Below are 13290 nucleotides of genomic sequence, written 5' to 3'. Positions count from 1 at the left end.
GTTTACTTTAACGAGCTCCACCTTCTTCTTGACCCACGTTTTTCTTTGTTCTTGAGGAGACACCCGCAGCCATCTTGGGACTTATAACTTATAGTACTTATAAAAATATGCAAAGGTTTATAAAAGTCCATAAAAGCACTACACACAATATAAATTGCTCAGACATTCACTATGTTCTTCCCACATTCTCCAACTTCCAATCATCTGGGACCTCCCCAGAGAGCCAGGACTGTTGGTAAATGATGGAGAGTGGCTTGGTAAGCTCTTCTGCCAGCTCCCTCATCACCCTAGGATGGATCCCACCTGGTCCCATGGACTTGTGTGGATCCAGGTGGCTCAGTAAGTCACTATTTCCTCCTGGAACTCAGGTGGGTATTCAGCTTCCCGTCCTTGTCTACCAGCTCCAGAGGCCAGTTGTCCCAAGGGCCACCTGTCCTACTGGTGAATACTGAGGCAAAGTAGGTGTTAAGTACCTCAACCTTCTCCTCATTCCTGTTAACTATGTTTCCCCCCAAGTCCAACAAGGAATGGAGCTTTTCCTTGCCCCTCCTTTTGTTCTTAATGTATTTATAGAAGCACTTTTTGTTATCCTTAACAGAAATAGCCAAATTGACTCCAAATTGCACTTTTGTCTCTCTAATTCTCTTTCTTCATGACCTAGTTATATTCCTAAACTCATCCTGAGTAGCCAACCCTATTTTCCATAGTCTGTAAGCTCTCTTTTTATCCCTGATTTCCTTTAGAATCTCCCTGTTCAGCCAAGCTGGTTGTCTACCCCACTGGCTTGCCTTTTGGCACACTGGTACAGCCTGTTCCTGTGCACTCAAGACTTCCTTCTTGAAGCATGTCCGTCCATTCTGTACCCCCTTGTTTTCAAGGGTTCAGTCTTCTGAACAGGCCAAAATCTGCCCTCCGGAAGTCCAGTGCAGAGGTTTTATTGGTGACCTTCCTTGTATCCCTGAGTATTGCAAACTCTATTATTTCATGGTCACTGTGCCCCAGGTGGCCTCCGACCACTACATCTCACACCAGCCCCTTTCTGTTTGTAAATAACAGGTGTAGTGGGGTCCCACCCCTGGTAGGTTCATTTACCAGCTGGAGCAGGAAATTATCCTCTATACATGCTAGGAATCTTTTAGACTGCCTCTTCTCTGCCATTTTGAGCTCCCAGCAGATATCCAACAGGTTGAAGTCGCCCACAAGAACAAGGGTTAGCAATTTTGAGACATCTGCCAGCTGTCTGTAGAATAATTCATCCCCTTCATCATCCTGGTTGGGTGGTCTATAACAGACTCCCATTAGGATGTCAGTCTTGTTGGCCTTCCCCCTGATTCTGGTCCACAAACACTCAACCTTATCATTGGTGACCTCAAGTTCTACAGAGTCAAGAGACTCTCTAACATATAGAGCTACCCCCCACCTCTCCTACCCTACCTGTCCTTTCTGAAGAGCTTGTAGCCATCCATGGCAGCACTCCAGTCATGTGAGTCATCCCACCACATTTCTGTGATAGCAACTACGTCATAGCTTTCCTGCTGCATGATGGCTTCCAGCTCCTCCTGTTTGTTGCCCATGCTACGTGCATTAGTGTACATGCACTTCAGCTGGGCTACTGATTTTACTCTTAACTTGGGCTTTTTATCCCTGGGCTTCTCTTTGGAGAGCCTGGATTCAATCCCTTCCTCCTTCAAACCTAGTTTAAAGCCCTCCTGATGAACCCTGCTAACTTATGGGCTACAGTCCTTTTGCCCTTCCTAGATACATAAAGCCCATCTGATTTAACTATGGAGTTTGCCCTATGGTCAAAAAAACCCAAAATTTTGACGGTGGCACCAATCCTTTAGCCACCTATTGATAAGGTAGGCTTTCCTACTCTTCTCCTCATTCACCTCCTCATTCATTCCAGCAAGTACAGGAACTGAGGCAAATACTACTGTGCGCCTAACCCAGTTCCTTGAAATCCTTTTTGATTGCCCTGGCACTTCTATTAATATCATCACTACCAACCTGGATTACCAACAGTGGATGGTAATCTGAGGTCTGAAGTAGCTCAGGAAGTCTCCTACCAATGTCCCTCACCCTGGCTCCGGGAACGCAGCAGACCTCCCTGTAGGATGGATCTGATTGACATATAGGGCCCTCAGTTCCCCTCAAAAGGGAGTAATCTGTTGGGTACCAGGCAGGCATTAGACCTGGGAAAACAGGTGCAGTTGAAAAGTCACCTATTACAACTACCCTTCTTTTTTTTCTTATAGCTGTAGTTGTAACCCATCTGGTAGACAGGGTGCAACCTGCAGACAGATCTTCCTCTTGCCTGACCTCTACTTGACTTTCTGAGCCTAGGGCCTCATATATGTTCTTCAAGGGCACCCAGGGAGGTGATAGGGGTTGAGAGGGTGTTCTTTTACCTCCCTGAACAGGACCTGTTTCCATTCCCCCCCATCCACTCAGTTTGCTCCATCTGCCTGATGGCAGGAGGGGCAGGGCGTCACTGTCTCCTGCTGGACTTCCTTGGAGGTCAAAAGGGTGTGACTTCACCAGTCTATTTCCCTTTCATTTTCCCTAATGCTTCTCAGCTTCTCTACCTTTTCCTTGAGCTCTGCTACCATGCACAGCAAATCATTCACCTGCTTGCATCGCACACAGGTGCCTCTCACACTGTCCCCATAAACTGGAGGAGGAAAAGGTGATGTGCTGAGGAGGCCCCACCATACAGTCAGCAACCAGAAAATGACAGGTGATATGCTCTCTTCACTAATGTTTCCTGACATATTGTAGGGATACATCGAAAATGGCAAGTTGCCATATGGAGTCCTAAGCTTTTGAGGGACAAGGTGGATCAAGTCAGGTTGAAGAGTTGAAAGCCATCCAGCTGGCTTTAGATATTAAAGATTATTTAGATTAAACAAGAGAAATGGCCATCGCTCTCCCTCTACAGTGACTCCTGGATGGTAGCAAATGCTCTATGGGGGTGGATTGACCAATGGAAAAAGACCAATTGGCAGCACAGAGGGAAACCCATCTGGGCTGCTGAATTGTGGCAAGACATTGCTGCCTAGGTAGAGAGGTTGGCTGTATAAGTCCGTCATGTAAAATGCCCCCGTACCCAAAAGTCAGGCTACTGAAGAACATCGCAACACGGACCAGTGGATCGGGCTGCCAAGATTGGTGTGTCAGGTGGATCTGGACTGGCAACATAAGGGTGAATTATTTCTGGCTCGGTGGGCCCATGATGCCTCAGGTCATCAGGACAGAGATGCAACATATAGATGGGCTCGTGATCAAAGGGTGGACTTAACCATGGACACTATCTCCCAGGTTATCCAGAACTGTGAAACATGCACTGCAATCAAGCAGGCCAAGTGGGTAAAGCCCTTGTGGTATGGTAGATGGTGGTTGAAATTTAAATGTGAGGAGTCCTGTCAGATTGATTACATCACACTTGCACAGATCTGCCAAGGCAAGTGCTACATGCTTACAATGGTGGAAAAAACCATTGGATGGCTGGAGATATACCCTGTGCCTCACACCACTGCCTGGAACACCCTCTTGGGCCTTGAAAAGCAAGTCCTGTGGTGACATGGCACCCCAGAAAGAATTAAGCCAGAGAATAGGACACATTTCAAAAACAGCCTCATAGACACCTGGGCCAGAGAGCATGATATTGAGTGGGTATATCATATTCCCTATCATGCAACAGTACAATGGACTGTTAAAAACCACATTGAAAGCGATGAGTGGTGGGACCTTCAAACATTGGGATACACATTTAGCAAAGGCCACCTGGTTAGTTAACCCTACATGCTCTACCAATTGAGCTGGCCCTGCCCAATCAAATCTCCACATACTGTAGAAGGGGATAAAGCCCCCATGGTGCATATGAGGAATGTGTTAGGGAAGACACTTTGGTGTACTTGTTGGGAAATGCAGAGGGATGGAGAAACATGATATGTACCTCAAGGGGATTTGATTTTTGGGTGAGAACAGTCTGTAATGGTGAATTGTATAATATTGGTTGCTGAATGACACTGCTGTAACTACCATGGACAATGAGGATGAACTGCTCTAGATACACCAGTCGTGAACTCCTGATGCAGCTTGCAACCAGCCAGCAGCACACCAGCTCTGCTACCCTGGAAGACAACTAGGACATATAGAACCCACAGTCATGGACTAAATGAACTCAACAAGACATCTTGGTGGGACAGTCATTGACTATGAAAATGATACCTGTGCTTGTGTATATATATATATATTTATATATATAAAAGTATATGTTTATAGTTGGAAGGATCTGGGCATGCCGTAGATGGTATAGAATAAGGGATGAATAATGTCCTGGTTCAAGCTAGGACAGGGTTAATTTTTTACAGTAGATAGGAGGGGAGCATGGCCAGACCCTAATGTTATTTGATACCACCTCACATCATTGCTGGGGTGGGGGAAAGGGACTCTCTGGTTTTGGAGGAGAAGGGCATCCTTTTTCTGGTCAAGATACAAACATGGTAAGGAATAGCCAGTCGGTATTCATTGTGGTTTCCTGTGCAAATAATTTCTTTGTCTTATACTTTTTGTTATTAATATTGTTGCTGTTACCATTCATTTTCTTATCTCATTGCTGTTTCCAGTGAATTGTTCTTAACCCGTGATCTTTGCCTTTTGTGCTTTCACTTGGGATGGGTGGGGAGGGGGGGAAGAATGAGTGGTGTCTGGTTTGGGAGAGTCTTGATGGGGGCACTAAATAGGGGAGTACCATTCCTAAATCATGACAACATGCTAGTACCAAAATGATCTACTGAAATAAAGGCACAGAAAACAATAAGTTCTATGTCATAGTATGAAGAGCTATTGCTCTATTCTAATCTGAACTAAAAAGCAATATTTCAATATTTGATGGCTCCACATTAGTATGCAAACATGAAAGGGTGTGATATACTTTATATCTTCTCCCAATTCCACAGACACATTTGACTTTTTAACAGGAAATTAGATCAAATGTAGCCCATTTCTGTTGTATTTGCTCTCAACAAAGAGACCATAAATTATGTAAACTTTATAGAATTAATTCAGACATAAAATTCAATGCAAAACATAACCACATGGTAGTATCATGCAAAATACCACAAACTTCTTTGCAGACAATTGTGAGTTCAAGCTATAGGAACATTTTTCATAAAGATGATATAGATTAGGATACAGTTGAATAATTTGAAAGTCGTGGACTACAAACCGAATCAGCAGAAAAAATGGATATATAAAAAAAGATGCTTGATTGCAGCAGATCTCTGTGGGCCTCTGTGTGTCTATATCTTGCTTCCTTTCTTTGTGTTACATAATTTATTTTCAGCACTTACCAATAATAAAATGCACCAAAGAAAGTGGTTGTTATCTACAGAAAAATTATCAAACCAATAACTAAATAAAGCAGAAAATACATATTTTCTATCTTTCTTTGTTATATTTAAACCATTTTATATGAGTGTGGTGTGCATATCTGAAAAAAGATACACTATGAACAAGCCATACTAATAGGTCTTAGCCTGTCTTAGCAAGAGGCCTGCTTGCAGGTTGTGGGAAAAGTACTGGGCATTGATAACAGGCTGAAAGAATGTAAACTATTTAGATAATAAGGAGGAGTTTTTGGAGAAAGATAATGATTTCAGATTGTGTGCAAAGCTGCATATACCCAATGGAAAGGGTGTTAGTGATACGTTTGGTTCATGATTTACAGCATTCGACCAATGGTTTGAAGGTGTTCATGCGCTGCAGGGCTCTGAAGGTATATAAGAGACTGGGTTATGTAAATAAAGTGGAACATCCTGCTTAAATCATATTGGTTTGTGTGCATTTGTTCACCGTGAGCTCCTCTGCCCATATATATGAGTATAAGTAAATCTCTCCACTAGGCCAGACATGGCTTTGTCTGTAAAAAAGCAAAGAAAAAACCACAGTGAAACTTCTTTCAACCGGTTCCTCCAGATCCCTTTCTGCAGAGCTGCTGTCCAGCCACTCCTCTCACAATCTATGCTCATACCTGGTTTTACTCTGTCCCAGGTGCAGAATCCAGCATTTGGACTTATTAAATTTCATTGTCCAATGCTCTGATCTATCTAGATCCCTCTGCAAGACCTCTTGTCTGTCAAGACAGTCAAAAGCACCTCCCACTTTAGTATCATCAGCAAATTTGCTAATGGTCCATGCAACTCCTGCATCCAGATCATTGATAAGTATATTGAACACAACTGGCCCTAGAATTGAGCCCTGAGGAACACCACTAGTGACTGGGCACCAGCCAGATATAGTCCCATTCACTACAACCCTTTGAGCCCTGCTCTTCAGCCAGTTCTTGACTCAGCACACCATGTACCTGCTCATCTCATAGTTGGGCAACTTGTCCATAAGGATGTTGTGAGGGACAGTATCAAAGGCCTTACTAAAATTCAGAAAACCTACATCCACCTCTTTCCCTTCATCCACTAGATGGGTGACATTGCAGGTCTACATCATCTCTGGGCAACCTGTTCCAGTGTTTCACCACTCTCATTGTAAAAAAAATGATTTCTTATATTTAGTCTGAATCAACCCTCTTTTAGTTTAAAAACATTACACCTTTGTCCTATTGCAACAGACCCTGCTAAATGTCTGTCCCCAAATGGATACAACAAGATCACACTGGAGCTCATGCAAACTTTACTTTTTCAGTGCTCAACTTTCAAACTCACTCCACTGAAATGCTCTTATTTAATATTAGGAACTAAATACCTAGAGACAGCCATATAGTTTATTTAAATATATACTTTACACAGCAGCCAAATTAAGTGTGACAGCTTGTTTACTATTGGTTCTTGCCCTATGAGAACTTTCAGACACAGTACATTAAGCAAGACAGCAAAATGACAAGTCATGAAAGAAACAGCATTGATATGCTTCATTCTTATATTTTTGGTCTCTAAATCCCACAAGATTTACAGATTTCACTATCAAAATTTTAAACACTACAGTAAAGAAGCCCAACAGGTAGGTGGTGGAAAAACTACAGCCATTCCAACAGATAGCCTCTGTTTTATTTAATGTCACTTATTAGCTGCCAGCAGGCAAGAACCTGCTGTCAAATTTGACTGCTTTGTATGTACACCTTCAATAAACAAGCTGTGTATTTTAAATACAACACTATCTCCTTCCATTGTCAAAATTGTTCTTGGTTTTCTGTTTCTTGAAGCTACAATTTAATTCCTCAAATGAAAACATAATTCCTTTGTGAAGAAATGTACATCAAAACTAAAGTAAATTAAATGTCTTGAAAGAAAGCCTATAATGAAGTATAAAAAGCATCAGTATTAGTTAGCCAATGCTACTTCTAACAACACAGAGGACCATTTTTAGTCTTTTAAAAATTTCTGCCATCACATGACTATATATGGAAAACACTTCTGAACACACCTCTTGATCCGTGAAGATCTCTATGAAACTATGGAAGGAGAAGGTCCCTGACTGGAGAATGAGTTCTCCTGTGTTTTCAAAGCACTGTCCAGTGAGCACAAGGAGCTTGTGTCTTGCAGCATCTGTGATCATTAAGCGCACCTAAAGTGAAGGAGAGAAACACATGGGAGTTACCACGTTTGTACATTCCTCTGAGAACATAAGGTTTACCTCACCTAATTTAAAACATATTTTGCACCAAAGTCTCCATAGGACTGTCAAAACATTTCAAGTTATGAAGTGTTTTTATTGTCTGGAGTTTGATGATGGTGATGACTGAGTTGAGTGTTTATGGTTAAAAATCAGGGGGAAGGCCAACAAGGCAGATATCCTGATGGGAGTTTGTTGTAGACCACCCAACCAGGATGAAAAAACCAGATGAAATGCAGCTGGGAGAAATCTTGCGATTGCTAGATCTTGTTCTCCTAGGGGTCATCAGCTTACAAGATGTCTGCTGGAAATACAACACAGCAGAGAGAAAACAGCCTAGGAGATTCCTGGAGTGTGTGGAAGAAAACTTCCTGACACAACTGGTGAGGGAGCCAGGTAGGGAAGGTGCCTCCCTGGATGTGCTGTTTGTGAACAGAGATGTTTGTGGGTGATGTGATGGTTGGAGGCCATCTCGGGCATAGCAATCATGAAATGATAGAGTTTTCAAATCTCAGAGAAGTAATGAGGGGTGCCAGCAGAACTGCCACCTGGGACTTCTGGAGGGCAGGCTTTGGCCTGTTAAGGAGACTGGTTGAGACAGTCCCTTAGGAGGCAGTCCTGAAAGGCAAAAGAGTCCAGGAAGGCTGGAAGTCTCTCTCTTATTTTGCTACTATAATATTATAATATTATATTTCATTTGTTTCAATTATTAAACTGTTCTTATCTGAACCCATGAGTTTTACTTTTTTTTTTCCTCCCCATCCCAGTGGCTGTGTGGTACTTAGTTGCCAGTTTGGGTTAAACCATGACAAGCTATTAAAGAAAAAGTTTAACAAAGAAATAAAACTAATAACATGGGGGAAAATAGAGTAAGGAGAATAGAACAAGAATTGAATGAAAAACTACATTTCTTCTATAACTCTGGTTGAATTTTAATAGCAGTGTATCAGGACAGCCTTGGTCAGCTGTGTCCCACATGCTAATGTGTCAGACTGCTTTTGGAAGGCAAATTTTCTTTTCCCACTGTACAGCATTACTTCTCATTCAGTTGCAAAAATATCATTAAAAAGTAACAGCCACAAATCACACATAAAAGTGGTATATTTAGACTGTCATTCTGTTCAATTATCTACAAAGCTAAGGGATGTTTCTGTTTCACCATAATCATAATCAAGTACTCAGCTAGTCACATGTGCTATTTACATCTTATCACTAACTATGGACACTGTAACTTTTTTAAGTGTGCCAGCCCAAGACCTTTTTCAAAACATAGTAATAAATTATATCAATCCCTGATGGCTCAAAGGAGCTTGCAACAGAGAAATAAACTGCATTTTGAAATAACTGTTAACTATTTTAAACTAGATTCTTCTTATTTTATTATATCCTCACTGTAGCTAGAAATAATTACTATTTCCCTCCAGGGGGAGATTTCCTTGCATGCTAAGAAAAATCCATATATTCAGTATACTTCTGTTGTCTGAATTCAACTTAAATTGAAGAAAAAAACAAAATAAAACCTTTGTAAGATTCTGTACTGTTGAGTAAACTTTTTGCAAATGTGATGGGTTGACCTTAGCTGGTTGCCATGTGCTCACCAAGCCTCTTTATGACATATCATATGTAGCGTCTGATGTCTTCTAAAAGGTTCCTCTCCAGCTTTCTTTTGGGCTTCCTTCATGTTTTGAAAGGCTGCTATAAGGTCTTCCCAGAGTCTTCCCTTGTCCAGGCTGAACAGTCCAAATTCTCTCAGCCTTTCCTCATAGGAGAGGTGCTCCATCCCTCTAATCATCTTCATGGCCCTCCTCTGGGCGCACTCCAACAGGCCAATGTCCTTACTGTGTTGAGGACCCCAGAGCTGAACGCACGTACTCTAGGTGGGGTTTCCTGAGAGCAGAGTAGAAGGCAGAGGAGAATCACCTCCCTTGATCTGCTGGCCACCCTTCTTTTGATACAGCCCAGGATATGATTGGCTTTCTTGGCTGCAAGCACACATTGCTGGGTCATGTCAACCTTCTCATCCACCAACACCTCCAAGTCCTTCTCCTCAGGGCTACTCTAAATCCATTCTCTGCCCAGCCTGTATTTGAGCTTGGGATTGCCCTGAGCCAGCTGCAGGACCATTCTCTTGTCCTTGTTGAATTTCAAGAGGTTTGCACGGGCCCACTTCTTAGGTTTGTCTGGGTCCTCCTAGATGACACCCCATCCTTCAGGTATGTCAGCTGCACCACTCAGCTTGGTGTCATATGTAAACTTGCTGAGGGTGCATTCAACCCCACTGCCTATGTCACTGATGAAACACCACTTGTCACTAATGTCCATCAGACCATTGAGCCATTGACCACTACCCTCTGGATGTGACCATTCAACCAATTCCTCATCCACCGAACCCATCAAATCCATATGTCCAATTTAGTTGTGAAGGACTGTGTCAAAAACCTTACAGAAGTCCAGATAAATGACATCTGTAGCAATTCCCTTGTCCACTGATGTAGTCCCTCTGTGGAGAGTGTCTTGGCACCTACATCAGCCAATTCCCTCAGGATTTTGGGATGCATGTAGTTGGGTCCCATAGACTTATGTATGTTCAAGTTCCTCGGGCCATCACAAACCTAATGTTCTCTTTCAGTGGGAGCGACTTTGCTCTTCCAGTCACCATCTTGTAGTCCATCCACTTGAGAGGTGTAGGAAGAGAGATTGAAGTTTGGGGCAGCTGACCTGAACTGGCCAAAGGGATATTCCATACCATAGAATGTCATGCTAAGTATATAAACTAGGGGGAGTTGACGGGAGAGTACTAACTGGGTATCGGTCAGAAGGTGGTGAGCTATTGTGCATCACTTCTTTCTCTTGGGTTCTATTAATTTCTCTCTCTCCTTTTCATTACTATTATTATTGTTATTATTATTATCATTCTTATATTTGATTACATTTTATTTTGTTTCAATTATTAAACTTCTTGGTTCTACCCATGAGGTTTACTTTTTTTTTAGGATTCTCTTTTTCCCCGGCATGGAGGAAGTGAGTGGTTGCATAGCACTTAGTTGCCGACTGAGGTCAAACCATGACAGTTTCTTCCAGTTTGTGTTTAATATCGCTTAAGCCTGGTAAACAAATAGATTTTTCACAGAAGACCGCAAGTAGAGTCACTTCATTTCCCAAAATAAATTGTACCATGCCAGTGCTTCCTAGCACTGGCTAGCAATGTAATTATCTCTAATTCTTACAACCTTCAGTATCATTAGCTAAATTTGTAATTTTTTTCTTTGAGCTACATGCTCAGTTCTTTGGCTTTACTCTAGCAAGTTCATGAGGAACTGACAGTCCTCTTCTAGGGTACTCTTGAGAGTCCACTGATCATGTCATGCGGCTTTTGAAGGACAGATCACATAGATCAACCTAGAGTCACCACCACATAGATGGTCATTCTTCTGGAGGATCTATATTTATCTCATGGCATCTGGTTTCTTTTCAGACACTTTTTCATATGTAAAAAAGGCAACCAGAGCTACCAAACAATGGAGGAACAGAAGAAAACCAGGTGCAGTTTTACCACAGCTGCCTTCACTTCATCAAGAAGGGAACTTGGTGTGTTATGAGGAAATGAGTGCTGGCTAAGTGGTGTGTTTCTGTCCTATGTCTTTGAAACTTTATCAGGAGTCTGGGTGTGGCAGGATAGCCCGCACCTGACAAGATCTAAAATTCAATCAGAGAATGCATACAATTCAAGCCATCAGGCAAGCTATCATGCCAGTTCAACTGCTGGTGCCAGGGTGCTGTCTTGGTGTTCATTATGCTAAAACCATCCTGCTTCACCAGACTTCAGATAAGCTGGTAACTGGCCTGTAAATGTGCGACTAGCAGTCAATCACTTTAAAAGTCCACTCCCCTTTCATACAGCCAGATTCTTCTAACATAACCCTTCTTGGGGTGTATGTGTGGAGATTCCTCCCTTGGCTGGGGACGTCCTCCAAGGATACTCCTCGAGGCTGAGAGAAAGAGATCCCCCCACGAGCATTGGTATGGGTTAGTTACATCAAATCTCTACTTAAAAATTATTTCCTTTTTGCTAGCTTTAATGTAATTGTTTCAATAATTGCTTCAATATAGTGCACTGTCCTATCTTATACTACACTACTAGTAGTTTTAGCATTTATACTGTGTAGTAAATAATTCTGATTAAGATCTTTTGTCTGATCATTTGTAATAATAAATTATTCATTTTACATAAATATTCTCATTTTGCCAATCATCAAGACCTGCGGGAAAAAAGTGGTTCAATCATACCTCTGTAATTCCTTAAATTTAAACCGTTGACATAATCCAAGGCTAAGATTGGATTCAGCCACACCTAGATTCCTCACTGAGATGGGGTTTAGAAAGCAAGGGAGGCCTTTCTGCACCTCATGACTCAATGTCCAAGCTTTTTAATAAATTTTGTCTAAGCCTTCCACTCCCACCCATGACACCAGGAAACCAGGAAAAAACCAAGGGGTTTTTTTGATGTTTTTGATGATATTTGTTTCTAGCATGTCCTTTTGTCCACAGTTAGGAGCTTCACTCAACCTGTCCACTTAATGGAGCTTGTATTACACATCTAGTGAAATATTTTTTACTGACTTACCTCAGTACTAACTGCTTCATCTGAGGGATTGATCAGGACTACAGTTTCTAAGGTATCACTTCTGTGGTGAAGAATCTTTTGACCTGCAATCGCAGAGAGGAAAAAGAAGACATTAAATTCAACCAACATGGGGTTTAAACCAGTGCTTTCCCAGAGCTAGTTATACATTCCACTGTGTGACAGCCCTCAGGTTACACAGGACAACACACACTGGCCGCAGCAACTACTGTGCTCGCTCACGTCTTCAGGAATACACATGGCATGTGATCCTATGGGCCAGAAATGCCACTCTGGAAAATTCATAGAATCACAGAATGGTTTGGGTTGGAAGGGGCCCTGTAGTGGGTTTCTGTGGCTAGATTTTGGTAGCAAGGGGGCTACAGGGGTGGTTTCTGTTAGAAGCTGCTAGAAGCTTCCCCTCTCTCGTGGAGCCAATGCTAACTGGCTACAGGATGGTCTTCCTGTCTCTAGTCAAGGCCGAGCCAAACAAGAGTGATAGTAATGCTTCTGTGATAACATATTTAAGAAAAGAAATCTATTGCACAGATGAAAAATCCAGCAAGGGAAGAGTGGAGTAAGAACATGTGAAAAACAATGTAGACAGCAAGGTCAGTGCAGAAGGAGGGGGAGGAAGTACTCCTGGCACTGGACCTGAGGCCTCTGCAGCCCATCGTGAAGACCATGGTGAAGCAGGCTGTCCCCCTGCAGCTCATGGAGGACCATCGGGGTGCAGACACCCACCTGTAGCCCGTGGTGGAGCCCATGCCAGAGCAGGTGGATATGCGAAGGAGGCTGTGACCCCGTGGGAGGCCCAAGATGGAACAGAGTCCTGCAGGGGACCTGCAGCACGCGGAGAGAGGAGACCACGCTGGAGCAGGTTTTTCCCTGGTAGGCCTTGTGGCCCTGTGGGGGACCCACCCTGGAGCAGTTCATTTGTGAAGGACTGCACCCCATGGAGAAGTGACCCATGGGACAGCAGTTTTGTGAAGAACTGTTGCCCGTGGGATGGACTCACACTGGAGAGGTTTGTGAAGGAC

The 13290-nt window shown here is 42.8% G+C and overlaps 1 protein-coding gene across 1 annotated transcript in view; it reads right to left on the bottom strand.

Annotated features, from left to right (window-relative positions):
• LOC114069324 (microtubule-associated protein 1B-like) overlaps window positions 1-12336 on the bottom strand; it is a 32028-nt gene extending 19692 nt beyond the window's left edge. The window contains exons 1-2 of the mRNA XM_027906028.1: window positions 12254-12336; window positions 7441-7581 (exon numbers count right to left, since the gene is read on the bottom strand). Coding sequence (XP_027761829.1) covers window positions 7441-7572 — 132 coding nt within the window. The 5' untranslated portion in view covers window positions 7573-7581; window positions 12254-12336. The remainder of the gene's footprint in view (window positions 1-7440; window positions 7582-12253) is intronic.
• Between the last annotated feature and the right edge of the window lie 954 nt (window positions 12337-13290).

Source organism: Empidonax traillii, unplaced genomic scaffold, assembly GCF_003031625.1.
Source record: "Empidonax traillii isolate 1590-97213 ecotype Southwest subspecies unplaced genomic scaffold, ASM303162v1 scaffold1239:size188522, whole genome shotgun sequence".
In the NCBI taxonomy this organism is placed as follows: domain Eukaryota; kingdom Metazoa; phylum Chordata; class Aves; order Passeriformes; family Tyrannidae; genus Empidonax; species Empidonax traillii.
The sequence above is the reverse complement of the archived record's forward strand: the minus strand, read 5'-3'. Positions and strand labels throughout refer to the sequence as shown.